Raw genomic sequence first — 18,182 nt, 5'->3', positions numbered from 1 at the left:
AACCACTCCGGCTCCCTGCCTCAGTCACCTGCGTGGTGACTGGGTTCCCAGCATGGTGCTTGAGCTCAGACAAAGCTCAAAGAACTCACTAGGATTTCCCCAAAGATATGGTCAGGACAGATGAAACTCTAACTTCAAAGTCACTGAAACTCTGTCTCTTTGTTTCCCGCTCGCTGGGAACGTTACCCCTCACAGAGTGTAGGAAATACAAAATTCCTGCAAATCCAGTGCTACATTGAAAGAAAATGACTAAGAGTAAGTTCCATGGTGAGATTTGGGCATGTTTCTGGTTTTCTTATGTGTGGTCCAGAAGGGACACAAATATATAAACAGTATTTAGTTAATATAAACAACATAATCTTTAAACAAGAATCTGGCTGGCCTCTTATGTTTGTTGTTAAGACTGAGTCATAGGTTCAGAGTTAGGAAAGTCCTTTTAATCCGGACCTGTACCACTTAGGTCTCCTCTCACCATGTGGCAGAGAAAAGGGTTTTTGTCGGGGCTTGTGAGTCTTTCATGGCTACAAGTAGTTAGATACAGATGATTCTAACCTTTCTCCTTCACTGTGGTTACTACATAACCTCAAGCCCAGAACTTAGAGGTATTCTTTAACCCTTCCCCGTGTGTGCAGGTGCATAGCTGTGTATTTCCCAGCTAGTGATTCAAGTCAGTGTGAAGATATAACTTGCTTTTTTAAAATTTAAATTCAATTAGCCAACATATAGTAAGTACATAATTAGTTTCAGATGGGAGAGTTCAGTGATTCATCAGTTGCGTATAACACCCAGTGCTCAAGAACGAGACCCTACATAATTGATCACTACCCCTAGTCCCGAAGTAACAAAACAGCACTTTGCTGGAGAAGGCCCGTCATCTACATTTGCTCAATGAACATACGTAGGTGCCCGTGCACACACCCACACGCCATTTTTGAGAACTCTTTTTGAAGGAAATCAATTTGATATTTACTTTAAAATGTTTAAACCTCACAATGGAATCAGGAGTCAGAATCAGGAGATGAGAGCTTCCTCTCTCTCTCCCAACCTCCTCCCCCTTCCCCACCTCCCCGCTATAATTAAGTCATCTTAGGAATTTTCCCCAGGGAGAAAGACTTTTCTATGATATTCATATTTTTGCAGGTAGAAAAAGAGTGACAACGAATCACTTTATTAAGAAACTTAAAAATATACTAACTGTATTCATGCTCCGTAGTTGCTTGTGTATTTTGCATCCAAATATCGATTACCATACTATGCAGTATTTCTCCAAAGATGTATTTTCTAGACAATGCAGGCAAAATTAAATTTAAAAGCTAGTTTTTATCTGTAGACACGAGTGCAGTTTAATTTCTATTTTCTGCATTACCAGTTAATTAGAAACATGGTTTGTGGTTACAGAGATGTGTCCCTGTCCCCGGATTAAATGTTAGAATCTTTTCCTTGCCCTTTTTATACGTCCATGAATAAAAGATTCTCTGGGGTTTGATTCTACCTTAAGGAACTGTATTTGGTTATAGTTCAGCACTTTGGATTTAGAACACATGGTGACCAGTGTTTGAATCTGTGCAGGGATTTGTGGGCAAAACCCTATGAAATGAAAAGTCCCCCGTCCATGTCATCTGATGGAGGGGAAGAAGAGCGAGCAGTTTTAAAACTTGACTTTTTGTTGGCATAGGTTAATGTTGGACGATTTTGAAATTATGCTTAACAGATATTTATCAGGCATTCCTTTGTTTGTCGCAGGCACATACTGGGAGGGGGCTAGTGAGGGGATTATTTGTCCCCCAAATGAGGTCTGGCCCTGTTCAGCATGGAGTTTGAGGGGAAGGTTGATTACAGTAACAGACTGAAGGCATCATTACTCACCACTCAGGATTCCCAACTTTGCAGTATTGCATGATTCCGTTTTAAATGGTTAATACTTTTATTTTCTTTAGCAAAACAAAGCAAATCCACATTCCAAAATATCCCATCCCACTTTACGCTTTTCTCAGGATCTAGAAGAATCACATCCACTTTTCTGTGATGCATTTGCTGCCCAGGAGGGCAGTTAGCAACACTTAAACCAATCTTTCAGCAATTCTCACAGCCTTTAAAACTGGGCCAGGCATGTTTGTAGCCCACTTTGTTGCGGCCAGCTTTGGGACTGCTACAGAGTTGCTAATTTTGGTTTTAGGTTTTTGGCACATCTCTCTCTCTCTCGTCCTCAGTTTTGGCTAAAGAGGACTTGGATAGATACTCTCTATGCATGAAGTTTCTAAACAACACACAATTCTTCTTTCTCAGAAAATTTATTTTTTCCAATATTACAAAGAGAATCCTAAGTTATTGGCTTGTCCCATACATATTGCAGAAAAGTTTCAATGCAGAGGGCGCCCAGATACTCACCAAGTGTGTAACATTCTTTTTTACTTATTCTAGAAATTAACCATCTGTAGAAATAAACACTTTGAGCAGGTGTTAGTAAGTCAATTACATAGCTCTGAAGGAAGTTCTTCAATGTTTTACTTCTTTTATTGATTCTAGGATTCACTATTTTCCCCTTGTAAAACTTCTGAAATTGAAGTGTGACTTACAATTGATGACGTATCATGGCTTTTGACAGTGTTTTGTCCTACTTAGGGGGATATAAAATAATAGTGCACAGTGAAATTAAGATATTTTAGATTTGACAAAATACAGTATTTGGTTGGCTGTGTCCCAGTCTATCATACTGGCTAGCACCAAGTGGCATAATGGGGAAAATAGATGACTTTATGTTAATGATCATTTATAGAACTAACTTAATCTCACAGATTGAGGTCCATTAAAGAGCTATAAAAATTTTCCCTGCTTGGTAGAAGAGAAATAGCCCTTTTCAAGGCTGTGCGTTTGTTGTTGCGTGAGGATGTATCATGGCAATGTTTGGGTTATGATGAGCCTCACAGGGCATTTGGCACTTTTTTTTTTTTATTGTGAAATAGAAAAGTCCTAAAAAATAAAAATCTATTGGTCAAGATGTAAAAAAAGGATCCAAAACCTTAACCACAGCTATATTCAAAATAAAATACAAAAAATTTCCTTGGTACCTTTTGAGCCAATTAAGGCTCAAAATGTTGACTCGGGCATTCACTCATTCAGGCAAATCATACCTGCTTCCGTGGCTGGAAGCACCTGATTCCGTATCAACAATGCTGGATCTGAAGTCTATTAAACCTTCTTCTTGTGTTTGAAACCATTAAATCGCCGAGGAGCATAGTTACACATATTTACAATTGTAGCATAAACACCCGCCCCTCCATCACACACACCAGTTTTGCTCAAGGAAGCACTTAAATACCAGTCACTTGTTGGCTTGGAAAATATCCAAGCGGATAACTTTTAAAATGCTGCCCTTAGATACTATAGAAATCTCAAGCTATAAAGAAAAGGCAAGATTTTCCAATGGAATGTGTTTTGTTTCAAAGAGTAATATCATAGGTATTCATTGTGGAGAATCCAGAACATACAGGAAAGCATAAGAAAACGTCACTCCATGGTTGCAGCGCTGATGGCCACCATGAACGACCCAATGAATATCCCTCCTGATTTTTTGCATGAATGTGATGCATGGGCGTGCACGCACACGTGTGAACATGCACACGTCATTGTTACAAAAATGGACAGTGTTTCTTGGGGCGCCTTGCACCCCATGATTCTGTTTTAGGATTCCTAGGTTGGCTCCTGTAGCTTCCGTGAACAGCTGGGATTCCCTGGCAGGGTTTTCTAGACTTTGTGCTGGTGTCCATTTCCTCTTGTGGTCGGATGCTCACTGATGCCCAGTGACCAGTCACTGCTTCACCAGAAAGTTTCACCAGATGGTGATCGGAATCGGGCAGCCCCTCAAGTCTGTCTTTTAAGATGAAACGTATTGACGTTGTTATTCCGGGCGAAAGTGAATCAGGAGATGTTATTGATAACTTTTACTCCTACTGTCCTTTCGGCTCCTCTTGGGTTCTCAATGTAAGGAGGAGAAAATGGGTACACATGCAACCAGAACCTCCTCTCAGGTCAAAGAGGACCCCAGGCTCCCTCCAGGCTGTGCCTGAAGGGGCGAACTCATTTTGGAGTGAGCACATGAGCGACTGTTGTGTCCAAAGACTTGTTCTGGGGAGAAGCTCAATGAGGTCCTTCCAACCACATCTCTCTGGACACAAGACATTTTTATTTTTGTGTCTTTTAAATGGTTATTTCAGCATAGACACAGCATGGGTGAGTCCAGTCTGCATGGCACGTCTCAGAAACCAAGATGATGGGAATTTAAAAGTACAGGCTTCTTAAGGACCAGACCTCCCATTTTCATGCTTAAAAATGAAGACTCCCACGTTTTGGTCTTTTAACAGTGTGGGGCCCTCGTGAATATGTTTCTCTTGGTCTACCAAATATCTGGGGGCCCACAGTGCCAGCTCCCTGTGTCACCTTGAGAAGCGCTATGGGGTCTTAGCAGCGACCCTCACTGGCATATAGGGTGTGGGATGCAAGAGCAATAGTCTGGGGCTGGACAGTTAGGGTGCAAATCCTAGGGAGCCGGAAAAGCCAGCCAGTCAGGGAGCAGAGTGTCCTTCTACAGGGCCGCCTCAGGCTGTGTGTCCTCGGGTCTGGGAGGACTTCCCGTGTCCGTTTTAAGAGAGCATGGGGGAGTGGGCACTGGGAGCATTTGGAACAAAGATGGAACGAACATGAGCCATGTGGGGGATGTTGGGGGGAAGAAAGGAGAGGGGGCTAGGCTACTATTTGGTCTGAGCTTCCCACTAAATGGGGAGTCAATCAGCAAACGAGGAGAGAGTTTTGGTGGTTGAATCATTTTGCCTCGTACTGTCCCCTGCATGACATTTCTTGAAAGCCAGGCATTCTCTTTCAGTTGTTGGCACATTTGAGAGGAAAAAAGAGTTGTTTTCGTAAATTGTCATCATTTTATTCTGGCTTCATTGGTTCTTCCTAGGGCTTTCTGGCTTTCTGGGCCTCTGAGAGGGTTTGCAGTTAGGGGATCCTGTGGAGCCCCCAGTCTTTGTGCCTGGGTAATGGCCTCCCCATGTGATCAGGGAGGGTTTTAGGCCAATTCTGAGCCTCAATCCTGTGTACCTCTGAGTCTGGTCCATGATAGTTCACCCAAGCTTTGGTTCTCTAACCCAAGACTTTGGTTTCCCTTTTATTTCTTGGTGCAATCAGAACTGCAGATGCTCACAACCTCTGCAGCTGTGAGCAACTCAACGGGGGTGGGGGCAGAGGCCCATGGAGAGTCAGCCCTGCAGGGGGAGGGCCCCGTGACTCGGGCATGTTGGCTACTCCCATAAATGTGTAGCATCGTCCACTCCAGGGACTTTGGTCAAAGGAAGGTTTACAGTTTTCAAACTTTCGGATAATGGTTGACAGTAATGCCTCTCTTTCTCAGCATGATCTGGAGTTTGCCAGAAAACTCTGTAAACAGATGTTTTACTGTGGAAGGGCTGTAAACTTTTCTTTCCAGGCATCAGGGAGAGAGTGTAGCTTTTACTTTGCAGCTGGGCTGCATCAGAAGTATGCATTTAAAACATAAACTTCCTTAACTGGAAAAAGAATGCTTCTGTGTCTTCAAAACAGCTTTGCTCTGTGACATCTTTGCCATTGTGGGTTTTAGATTAGTGGTAACACTTCTTTTACTTACTTGTTTAATTTGGCCGCTCTCGAAGGCCCTCAGCTACACACACTCACACACACACACACGTGTGCACACAAATGCACACACTCAAAAAGGAATTTTCTTTTCCACTTTAACTTTTATTTCACATCTGTTTGGCTTGTGCAATGTATGGCCTCATTTTTGAACTATATTCTGACAGAACGTAGTTGCTATTTTGCAGAGGAGTAGAAAACGACATAGTTTTATTAAGACGTAGTTTCTTCAATGGGGCTTTACTATCGAAGGAACTGGAAGGCAAATGGCCCCATGACTGGAAAGGGACAACACAGTTCATTTCATCTGAAATTATTCAATAATGATGGCTTGCATTTAATATCCCAGGGGAAGTTGGCGAGGTCTTTCCATCAAGGTCATTGTATTCTTGCCGTGGGTGAGAATCACGTGCATCCCATAGCCAGGGGGTGGAGGCAGGGGCCTGGGGAGGCTAAGAGGGTTTCCCTCCTCCAAACCCTCCTCTTTGCTCTTGTGTCGAGACCTTCAGCCCCAAGCACTGGGGGCAGAGTCCCTCGGGTGTCCTACTGAATGCTCTTTTCTCATCCTGTTATTAAAGATATATGCAAGTTGCCCAAAGAAGAAGGAACTTGCAGGAAATTCATCTTAAAATGGTACTACGATGTGGAGACCAAAAGCTGCATGAGATTCTGGTATGGAGGCTGCAGCGGTAACGAAAACAGATTTAATTCACAGAAAGAATGTGAAATGGTTTGCGCTCCTGGTAAGTGACTGAGGGTTCTTTTGGGTTTGTGGCTTTTGCAAATCAGAGAAGAGATCCAGGCCAGTTATTCATCTTGTGAAGATGTTTGAAAGACAATGATTATGAGAGCTTATGACAGAGAAGGTGGGTGGTATCTTAGATAAGGAAGGTAATTCAAATAAAACACAGGGAATTCATTTTCTGAATTATTGTTATTTCCTAAAAACACACTTGTATACCTGGATTCTTGCCGACGAGGAAACACACACCCAACTACTCCTCCCTCTTCATCTTTAAATAATTATGCTTCCTCTCAATACTAGTGTTGACACTGGGGCTACCCACTATATGCATGATGTTGGCCAATTCGACTGCAGATAGGAGAGCCCAGCCAGAGCCAGAACGGGGCGAGCGTGGTGTGCACAAAGGCCCTGGGGCCTGGCAAGGCAGTGAACGGGCTCGGATTGCACACACGGCCCCAAACCCGGGGCCAGGGACCGCTAGGGAAGCCATGAAAGGCAGTCAACAGAAAAGCGAGGTTAGGGAGGAAAAACAGAGTCCGTGGGACGGTTTTCGTGAGAAACCCAGTGTCCTTCTTGGTCAGTAACGTGACTTTTCCCCTGTACTCCTTTCCCGCCCTCCCCCGCCCGCCCCTCCATCAATGCTCAGCGCTCGTCAACCCCGGAGTCATTGCTGCCCTGGGGACCTAAGCGTGGCCGACCAGCAGCACATACCTCTTGAAGAAGAAGGAGTCAGCCGTTGCAAGTCGTCTCTGTAGAAGCTCTGGGTGTAGACATCCTCACACTGTTCCATTTCCTGCTTTGATTTACACTCGAACTTGGGAGGAACGTTCTGCCGCATGATCTTTCAATATGGTGCTAAATGTGTCTGTGGACCCAACGCTCTCTGTCTCCGGGCAGTCATATCGTATACTTCGAACGTTGTGTAATAGTTATCCACTGCTGGTGTTTATGTGAACATTTCTATAAACTCATACACCCCCTGGACTCTCACACTCTGCCTCTCTTGGGCAAGTGTAAGGTCCAGGATAGAACTCCACATTTCACCGCTATCTATATACTTCTGCTTGGTTCATTTCTTCCCTCTTCAGTAAGCATGACTTTAGATGGAAAGCCTTGTAAGGTGAAGAAACAAGAGTCCAACTTTTTTTTTAACTCCCCCCTCCAATTTCCTAGATTAGATTTCAAGCTAATTTTCCTTTTCTAAAGCCTCTAACAAATGATCTAGTTAGAAGGAAGCAAAATCCCTTAATCTTTGTGCACTGTTGTGGGACCAATGCCTTCATTAAAGGATGAAAAAAAGTCATAATAGAGAATATTTTTGGCATTCCTCTAATGTTGTGGTTTTGTTTTTTTTTTTTTTTTTTTTGTGCCGGGTTGGGGAGGGTGTTTAATTTTAATTTTAAAAATTTTAGGAAATTTATACAAAGAAACTTTTTAATAAAGTATATTGAAAGTGTCATGGGTTTGGTGTTGCTGGCTATCTTGTTTCCATAATACCTGCTGTCACGAGGACCCCAGGCCAGGGGAATGGGGCCCAGCCCACCAATGGGGCCCTGCCCGCCCACCACTCTTCTGTTTCCAGGGGAGGGGAAGACTGCTCTATCACAGAGTGTGGGGAGACCCGGGCTCAGCCCACTGGCATGGCAGCTCTCCATGGCGCCTTCCCTGCTTAGGACCCTTTCTGGAGTCTTTGTGATCTTCAAAGCCAGGCTGGCTTTTATCTTGAGCTCTACCTTCTGGTTGGACCCGGAGCCTTGGCCTCCTTACCTGCCTCTTCTTTAAGGTGACTGTTTCCCAGGGTTGGTTTGGCTCCCGCCCCATAGGGGCTGAGAGATGGGACACAGTTGGCCAGGACACCCTAGCCCTCTTCTGGAGTCTCAAAGACAAAGCCTAAAGTCTTTCTTTTTTTTTTTTTTCCTTAAAGACGTTTTCTCCCGTCTTCAGAAGTAACACAAGCAACAAATAAATACATATTGAGGTGGCACCTGAAGCCCACCTGAAACTGAATTCGTTTGACAAAAAGCACATCTACTGAATTAGTTACACATCTACTCTGACAAATGTTCCCGACAGATGCAGGGACGTTGGGTGTGTGCGGAACTGCTTTATGTTCAGATCAGGGAGGAATCTGTCAGTTAATCTACAGAGAGGAAAAAGAGGAGGTCAGAGGGTGTGCAGAGCTCCCTGTGATCCACTCCCTCTGACTTCCACCCTGATCTTTGAGTGAACTTTCTAAATTCTCAAAATGCACTCAGAGTGGCCCCATCTGCCTAGAAACTGGTAGAAACACTGAGCTCTGTGCCCGTATCGAGGTGGAGGAGAGACAGAGAAGTAGAAGGATGACTGCCCGGAGATAGAGAGCGTTGGGTCCACAGAGGAGACCCCTGTTGGGAATTTGCAGAAATTTGAGGGAGGGCTCAGGACTTCATGGGACATTGGGGATGTGAGTTTCCTTGCCTTGTTTGGGACTGAGAGAGCCTGTTTGGACATCAGGGCAGCTTCAGGGGAACTAAAAAGCTTCGGGAACTCCTCAGACGTTCTCACAGCGAGGGCACCTTTGCTCACATCCTGGCAGAAGCCCCGTGGGGTTCCTCTCCCCATCCCTGTTCGGGGTGAGCGACACACCAATCCAACACTTCCTTCCCAGGGGCCCTCTGCCCTCAAGTTCATGCTGACCCTTCCTCATCTTTAAGGACCCCTTTTTTGGATAAAGCCAACACAGGGGGTTTACAAAGAGCTCGGTGATGGTCATGAATTCCCTTCAAATGGATATTCAACCTGGGTGGGAAAAGTGCATTCTGTGACTTTCTCAGGGACGGCTGCCCCAAGGTTCCCCAGCCCCAGAGGAACACCCCCGCCTTTCCATATAAATATGCCTGTGTGCCTCCCCTCAAGCTGTGTGTGTTCAAGCCAAGTCCATACCATTGGAGCGAAGAAATGCTTGCAGTGGGGCGAGGGAAAGGGAGCATCACTGTGTAGCAGGTGGAACATAAGCCACGAAACAGTCCTTGGCTAGCTACCACAAACTGGACAGCTAGAACCACAGAGCTTTATTCTCTCACAGCTCTGGAGGCTGGCCGTCCAAAATCGAGTTGGCAGGGCCATGCTACCCCCGAAATCTGTAGGAAATCCTCTCTTGTTTCTTCAATTTCTGGGGATCCGTTGGCTTGCAGCTGCATCCCCCTGCTTCTGCCCCTGTCTGCACACGCTGTCTTCTCATAAGCACACTGGCCATATGGGATTAGGGGCCCACCCTAGGGCAGTGTGACCTCACCTTTACTACTTACAGCTGTGATGACCCTATTTCCAAATATCCTGACATACTGGGGGATTAGGACTTCTGACCTATCTTTTTTGGGGGGGAGGAGGGAGTGCACCATTGAGCCCATAAGAAAGACAGTGGTAGCATTTCCGATAACCTGCTCCCCACTCGGCCATGATGCAGCTAGTGCCAGTGAGGGCTTTCAGCTGAATCCTGTCACTTTCTAGTCCCTTTTGGTTATGAAAACCATCCCTCATGGATCTTAAGGCTGGGTCTCATTGATTTTAAAACTTAAATCCCAGATAGTCTTCACAGCCTTTTGCCGTGAACCCCAGTTCGGGCTAGACTCATGGCTCACGGTGCCTGGTGGAGTTGGAGTAGAGACGTCCATGGCTTGTTTTCTCCCCCATTCTCCTTCACCCTCCGGGCCTGTGGACTTCTGTGCTTCCCCCTACGGCCCCCGGGGCCAGGCTGACCCTGGCTCTCTGCTGCTGCCCTGCCACCTCGCCCTGCCCTGCCCTGGGCTCCCTCTGTAGCAAGGTCCCCAGGCTGGCTCTCTGGAGACACATATCAGTTCTCTGGGGGAAACTGGGGGGCCAAGTAGCCTGTCCCTTCCTGCCCCTTCCTGCCTCTTCCTGCCTCTTCCTGCTCCACTTCCTGCGCCTTCCTGCCACACTTCTTGCCCCTTCTTGCCATGCTTCCTGCCCCTTCCTCCCACCCTAGGAAGTGAGTCCCTTCCTTTCCCCATGGGAAGTGAAAGAAGCAAGCACTGCTTTGCCCTCTAAAGGCTACCAGGACCTGTGCTGTGGTTCTCTTCTGCCTCAGCAGTGACCTGGAGTACTCAGGGCAGTGTGCTCTGAGCTGGGCCCTTGGTGATCCATCTGAGAAAACAGGATCTACCAGGCAGGCAACACCAGCCTCTTGTAGGAATGTTACAAGGACAGAGCTCTGGGCCCTGGCCCCCTTTGTGATGGGCTGATCATGGCACTTGCCCTCCTTGCCCTCAGGGGACATCTAGAAGGAACACTCACACCCAAGGCACCCCAATAGCTCATTAGTGACAAATGGACAAATGGACATTTCACTGAAGACACTTTGAGGGGTCTGGAGAGAAGTTTCTCACAGATTCCATGGTTTACTTCATACAAATGCCCTGCTGCCTCTGCCCCAGAGGTCCTTACCCCCAGCAGCTGCCTCAAGTCTCCCCCTCCTCTTTCCTCACCCAGCTGCTTGTAACGCTCCATGCCTACGGCAGTTCCGGCCCTCCCGTTGGTGTGGGCACTTTGGGTGGGAAAACACAAGCCCAAGAGATGGGGAATGGTGGGTGTTAAGCTTTTGGCACTGTTCACGGGACATCTATTCACCCCATCACACTAAAAAAAAAAAACCCTCAGTCTTACATGCGACAAAATGCATCTATTTATGTGTATTATTTGATGAGCTTTGACAAACGAATGTACCCACGTTACCCACCCCCCACTCACAATGTGCAGCATTTCCATAATCTCATCTGGCCATGTGTGCAAGTTTCCACGACTACCAGGAAAAAATCAGGGATGCATAAAGATTCTTGTTCAAAGGTATTCTCTGTGGCTTTATTTGCGATGACAAAAATTAATTCGAGATCATCAAAATGGCCAACAAGAGGGGGATGCTTAAATTCAGCTTGCTTTGCCAACAACAAGAAAAAGATAAATAGTCAGTAAATATGTCATAATGTTGATAAATGGCCCATGCCATTAATCAGTTGTGGTTTATCATAGAATGTTAAAAAGGATACAAATCTGTATATTTAATATGATAATCGCATATATGTACATGCACACACACAAATATATGTTTCTTTCTCACAAAGAGAAAATATATTAAAAGCAAATACAACAAAAATTTCCTGGCCACTACAGTGCTATCCCTTCCCCTACACCTAGACCCTAGTCTTCAAGCTGCTTTTGCCCCCGTATTAGTTACAAAATAGAGTTGAGCAGTCATCAATGGGCTCAGCTACCCCAGATTTCCAATTGTAGCACAAAGATCCCATTTCCATCTAATTCTGTTTTGTTCAACAGCGACAGTTGGTTTTATGTTCATTCATTTGACGGATACTGAGCACATTGTATGTGTCCCCGAGGGGCTCCCAATCTCACGGTGGGAGACAGACAAGAGTGGGAAACGTGACAAGAAGCCAGGCTGCTTTGGGAGCTGACCGGGCTGGAGGCGGGAGCGGCCACCAAATCACAACAGGGTGGCCACAGGGGACTGGCTGGGGAGTCCACTGTGAAAAAAAACACTTGGGGGTGGTGATGGAGGTGGCCAGGTGGCTAACCGAGGAGGGTTCTGGGCAGAGGGGACCCTAGAGCACAGAGTGCACCTCAAGGGTAGGAGGAGAGCCGGGGAAGGGCATGGCTGGGCTGCAGAGAGGGAGCGGAGGACTGGAGGGTGCACTGGGGGCCCCACAAACCTGCTGGCTTTCACTCAGTGACACAGGGGCCGTTGCTTAGCGTCCTCAAGGGACCTGGGTGCTCTGCCATGAATTTGAAAGGGTGCCCTGGCTGCTGAGCGAGGACAAGACATCAGAGCAGTGAGATGGGACACCACTGATGATAATGTGGCATAAATTCAGGTGACGGTGAGAGATGACAGTGACTAAGACCAAGAAATAGCAGAGGAGATGAAGTGCGGGTTCTGGGGACGTTTTGATCTAAAATATGCAAGAATTGATATAATTTTTGTGTTCAGTTTTTCATGGATTCCCACAGAGGAACTAAAATCCCTGTTTTAGGTCATCTGTCCTGACTTTGCGTTCAGCAAAGTGTGGTCTGAGCAGAAGGACCTCTGACCCCTGACAGCTGTGGACTTTTTTTCAAGACCCATCCACTGCCAGACCATACCGCAGACCCTGTGTCTTTCCCCGACCCCTGGTGTGCCCCTGACCCGAATGTCCATGCAGTCCTTTCTGGGGTAGCCCCAAAGAACCTCCAGCCTGGTCCTGCGGATGTGGCTTGCGATGCCTCTTTTGGATTTTGTGGGCAAGACCTGAACTTCTCTCGGGATGATGCCCCGAGGGTTTGGCCTGTCCTCACAGCTAGTGTGAACTTAAATAACCGAATTCACTTCTATCCAGTAGCAGTCGTGTGTCAGCCCATGTATTAGGTGCTTCCACACACAACCTCAGGGAGCGCTGTCCGGGAGTGGTCACTACCTTAGTTTCCCAGATGATGAAACAGTGGGTCAGAGTGGTCCAGTTCACCCAGCTAACAATCCAATGGAGACTGTATCTGAGTAAGTCATTGTGACCCAGAAGCGCCCCAGACCTTCCAAGCACGTATGGGTTCTCGCGGGACCCCCACTTTCATTCTCCAGGGGCTTCGGACTGTTTCCCTGGGAGCTGGACTTCAGCCGTGGCTCCGTATTCTCCCGGCAAAAAGCACGCTCCACCCAGCTCCCTACCCAAGACCTAGTGTTTCTCTCCATGGATAGAGAATCTCTCTCCATCCTTCCCCTTTCCTTTTATTACAACCGTTCTCATCTCTTTCTCATTATCCAGAGCTGCTCTCCTCAGGGAAGGACTCGGAGAAGCTGGATGTTTGGCTCAAGTTTAGGGCCTGAGTAGAGGTGGCCTGCTTGAGCCTCTGTGGTCAGGTCACGGGGACATCTGTTTGGACTCAACTATTAGCACATTTCAGTCCAATCATCTTCATCTTTGCTGGATTTGTGACTATAAGTGCCTTCCACTCCCCCCTCAGCAACAACTTTCTATAGAACTAAGAATCAATCAATCAATCAATCACAACAAGCATGAATGGCAGCCAGTCTTTTTGGTAGGAAGCCAATATCATGAAACCAGAATGTCAATTTTAAGTTTCTTCCCCCGTGGTGATTCATTTTTAGGGAATGGGTCTGATTTCCCAGCCAAATTCTACTTGTTGTCAGATTTCCAGCTGGACCTGGTTGGTCCTCAGGAGCCAGGTTCTCTGGGCCCATCCATCGGGGTGTGGCTTCCAGAGAAGCTAGGGGCTGCTACCCAAGGGCCTGCTCCTTCTCCGACCTCAGTTTACCGGGCTGAGCTTTGATGTTGACTGTGCCTCCCACCTCCCTCCGGGTTGAAGTGTGAGTGGTGGGCTGTTCTTAGCACCACTGGATTCCCAGGCGGTCTTCCTGTTTCTTTGGAATCATGACTCCAGAGTTGGACAGTGTTTCAGAGGTTTGGAGGCCCAGTGTGGAGCCAGTTCAGGGATGCCTTTCCCCATCGTTCCTGATTCTGTAACCCGCATGATGAGCATAAAATTAATTGTCAAAGAGCAAAAAACCAAGGAAGGAGTATTTTAGAGTCCAGTTGTTGGAGTCCAGAGACATTTGGTGGTGGGGAATGGGAAACAGCCAAGGGAGAAAGCACCTCTGTGCATAATGGGGACACCTTCCAAGTAATACTCAACCTGGAAAGTAGATATTATTTTCCTGCCTTAAGTCAGAGGTGTCTGTGAAAACCCTCAGGCCACTGTTGCAAAATGTCACCTCGTGGATGGACTGGGGCATCTGCAGAGGGACCTTGCCAAGCATGTTTGAATCCGAGAGGAATGCTGAGGTTCCAGGATTGGCACTACTCTTCCAGGAGATGTCAGAAACAGACATGGTTAGCACACTACAGAAAAACAGTAGAGTCGGTCTACTCGAGAAAGGATACTTCAATTTTTAAAGACTCAGGTTTAGAGCAGTTGCATTTGATAGGGGCATTTGGGTTCAAGGAGCTCCTGGTCATTTGTGAACCAGGCCTAGTTTGGGTGCGTCCGAGAGTGGACCCTGACTGCTGGGTTGCAGGTAGCTGGTTTGGGAAAGTATGTAGGAAGCACAGGTGAGGGAATTGAGAAGAAAGACCCAGAAAAGTCAACAGAAGGTGCATTATTTTTGAGTAGGTTCCCACTCTAGTTAGGGTGGCCATGGACAAATGAGGCTTCATCCCACTTGGGGAGGATGTGATGAGGAAGGGGAGGATGGGGGTTTCTCTCTTGGCTCTCATGTCTTTTAGTTGGGGCTGTGGTGGTGTGAAGTGTCCGGCACTTTCTGGGGCACCTGACCACACTGTTGTTAGAAAGTCCTTAGGCCCAGAAGCAGGGGGACGTGGGCCGCTGAGGTGGAGAGCTGTCAGCGCACCTGGGATGTCCACCATGGCTCCAGGGGAGCTCACGGGTGGGCCGAGGAGTGTGGTGTGAAAGGCACTGGTCACCAGCCTGTTTGGACATGACCCCACAGGAGCTGAAGTGGAGACACAAAATCGAGTTGATGAGAGAGGGTTGTCAGAGAGAACGGCAGGAGACACTCCGCTCCTGATTACTCTTGCGGGAGCAATGATGGAGCGGATCCTCTGGGCTCTTCCCAGAAGCCCACGTACGGCCAGCACTCCACCAGGTGGGGGGCGGCAAACTGTTTTGGTAAAGGACCACCCAGCGTCCAGTGGTCCAGGGGCCCTAGAGAGAGCCATAGGGCTTGTGGTGTGAATTCTGGCTGTGGTTCTGGCTGCTCAGCAGCCTGGTTCCTGTCCATTTTTGGAAATGATTGTCTAGTATTCCCATCGTTGCTGTTAGCTACTCAGTATCCTTTTAATAAACTAATTTTCTCTGTGTTAAGCAGAGTGAGTTTCTGGCCCTTGAAGCCCAGAACCTGGACTGGTTCACAGGAAGTCATCCCATCGCTCACTCAACAAACATTTGCTGAGCACCTGTCATGTGCCAGGTGCTACAGAGGCATCCGGATACAGACAAGCGATACACACTCCCTGCCCTCACTGAGCCCACATGGCGAGGGAGCTGGGCAACAGATGTCAGGCCATGCAGTACATAAGGAGGTATCAGTGGGTGCCGAGAGAGTCTGTGGGGGTCCTGGGGGGCTGGTTAGGGCAAGCCTTTCTAGGAGTTGGTTTATGAGCTAATCCCAGAAGGGCAGGAGGGAACCAGCCTTCGGAGGACCTGGGAGAGCGTTCCAGGTTGAGAGAGGAGGTGGGTCGAAGGCTCTTCTGAGTCTGGCATGTGGAGTCTGACGCTTTGGAGAAGGAGGAGGGTGGTTGGTGTGGCTGTGGCACCCAGGGGAGGAGGCGGTTGTGGGAACCACAGCCCTGGTTAGAGAAAACGGAGGCTTGAGCCAGGTGTTGGCCATGGACATGGAGAAGAGAGGACGGGTTTGGACTTACTCGGGGGAATAGAGTCCATAGGCCGTGCTGATGACTTAGACACATGGGTAAGAAAAGAAGCTAAATAGTTCATGATGCCTTTCACTGAGATGATGTGCCATTTGCTTATTTTCAGAAGTAGGGTGGGGTCCTCAAGAACTCTGCCATGTGCATTTTAATTTGGAATGTCTCTTGACCTTTCTAGAAGTGGTATGAGGAAGGCAGCTGAAGTCTGGGCAGCGCCCAGCTTGGGAATAGAACATCTTTTGAGCTGTGAGTCCAGATAGACGGCCTGGTCTGCGAGTGTAGGTGAGGAAGGGAGAGGAGGTCAGGAGAGGCCTCTTGGTACATAGACAGCTGGGGCTCAGCAGAGGGGACAGGCCCAGCCCGGGAGGCTGACGAGGAGCATCTGGAGCAAGAGAAAGGCATCCAGGAGGGAAAAGGGTCATGGGAAGCACAAAAGCAAAATGTTTCAAGGACACGGAGCGCTCAATTATGTTGAATCCTGCTGAGACCAGGCCAGGGAAGTCTAGAGAAGACCCGTGTGGATGCTGACATGTGCATTAGATGTTCTCACCCGCCAGGGATTGAAACCCTGTCTCGAATTGGCTTGGACCCTAGAGACATTTTTACCTCGGCTGCACAGGAAATCTGGAGCCTGGGCTGTGGGAGCGGTCACTCAGGGGCCGGAGGATGCCTTCGAAGGTCCAGGTTCTGTCACCGTTGTCCACGATCTTCAGGTGGGGCTCTCTGCTCCAGGCTGGTATAAGATGCTCTCATTGAGTCACGGCACTATTTAAGGGAAAAGCAGGACCAGTCTTTCTGTGGCTGTCTCGGGAGTGAGGGAGTGTCTCCCCACAGCCCCCAGAAGACGTCCCCAGGGCACTCCCCTTTCCCAAGCCAGTCACTGACAGGACGACTGCGGGGTGGGGGGATGGAACGCCGGCGACAAAGAAGCCACCCTCCCTTCAGGCCTGGGATCCTGAAGGTCAGTGGGACTCTGGTCAGGAGGATGTGGGCCTACTGGACCCATGACCATATCCCTTACTGGGTGGGTTTGTGTGTGCATCCACAGCACATTTAAGAGACTGTGTAGTTCATCCAGTGGCATAAGATTTACTCTTTTCTCAATTAATTCTCTGGATAGTTTCCAAAGAGAAAACAGAACAGCAAAAACAAAGCATTTTACCTTTGGTTGAAGGGAAGCGCTTGAGCTAATGGAACTTACTGACATTCAGTTGACTGTTCTTCACGGTGGCCCAGGAAAACCCAAGACTGTCAACCCAGCCACCTCAGCGAGGTGCCCTTTGGCAGCATGTCTTGATTTGGACGTTGGTGGTCTATGCCTGATGCCCCAGCTTGCACCTAATCCCAACCCCCTCCCCCCACCGCCGCTGCCCCAACTTCCCATCAGCCTTCCCTAACTCCTGGGCCGGATTTAATGCTCGGGACCTATGACAAGGTTTTGGAAAACAGTATAGTGGTTGGGTATTAGTTTAGTGCAAAAGACTTCAAACACTTTTCCATCTTTGTTTTTCCGTAGTTAGCAATAGAGGGCTGGGCCTTATTTATACATAATAAAGAGTTTGTTGAATTTCCTACCTCATCAAGGGAAGGAAAGCTACTCATGATAAGACACAACTTCAGGATATCAAAACCAAATGTTAACCATTTCCAGAAACAAAAACTTAGGCATATTGTACACTAGTCAGAATTAAGGCCCAAAGTTAGAAATATCCTAATCCTATCCTACCCTATCCTATCCTATCCTATCCTATCCTATCCTATCCTATCCTATCCTATCCTATCCATCTTATTCTATCCTATTATTAATTATTCTATTCTTCTTAGAATATATTCAGAAAACGTTCCTTCTGTGACATTGCCCTGGGAAAGGCGTGAGCTGAGGATGGGGTCTGTTACACATCAAGCTCTAACCAACAGGCCAAACAGCTTTGATGTGTAAAGTAAATGTCTGAAGGGGGTTTATATGAGTGGCTCTGAAGTCTCAGCGGCAGATGAATCACACAGGGATTGTCTTTCCTCAGACTATCGGAAGGCAACACATCTATCAGCTCGAATCTTCATTTGGGTTTGGGTTTTCAAATAAAAACTTATTTTCACTTAAAGGACACGCGGGCGCAGGTCCTCGTTGGTTTGCTGGTTGTCCCCGAAGAGCTCCCTAGGATGGAAATGTGTCCTCCGCGCGGGGTCCGTGCTCCTGTCCCCTTAGCCATCTGATGTGACTTTCTCAGGCCTTTTAAGGAAACACATTCAGCCTCTGGAAGCGTTTCAGGCGCCGCATTCCCGATTGCACACATGGAACCCATTGCCTGCCATTTAGC

The 18,182-nt window shown here is 47.6% G+C and overlaps 1 protein-coding gene across 1 annotated transcript in view; it reads left to right on the top strand.

The window, feature by feature from the left end:
• Positions 1–7,874, top strand: part of COL6A3 (collagen type VI alpha 3 chain) — a 78,579-nt gene extending 70,705 nt beyond the window's left edge. Inside the window, exons 43-44 of the mRNA XM_045867656.3 lie at positions 6,249–6,413; positions 7,062–7,874. Coding sequence (XP_045723612.2) covers positions 6,249–6,413; positions 7,062–7,102 — 206 coding nt within the window. The 3' untranslated portion in view covers positions 7,103–7,874. The remainder of the gene's footprint in view (positions 1–6,248; positions 6,414–7,061) is intronic.
• The last annotated feature ends 10,308 nt before the right edge of the window (positions 7,875–18,182 follow it).

Source organism: Mirounga angustirostris, unplaced genomic scaffold (assembly GCF_029215605.1).
Source record: "Mirounga angustirostris isolate CCGP_5_RB_7025 unplaced genomic scaffold, mMirAng1.0.hap1 SCAF_3, whole genome shotgun sequence".
Taxonomy (NCBI): domain Eukaryota; kingdom Metazoa; phylum Chordata; class Mammalia; order Carnivora; family Phocidae; genus Mirounga; species Mirounga angustirostris.
This window is presented reverse-complemented; position numbering and strand designations above follow the sequence as displayed.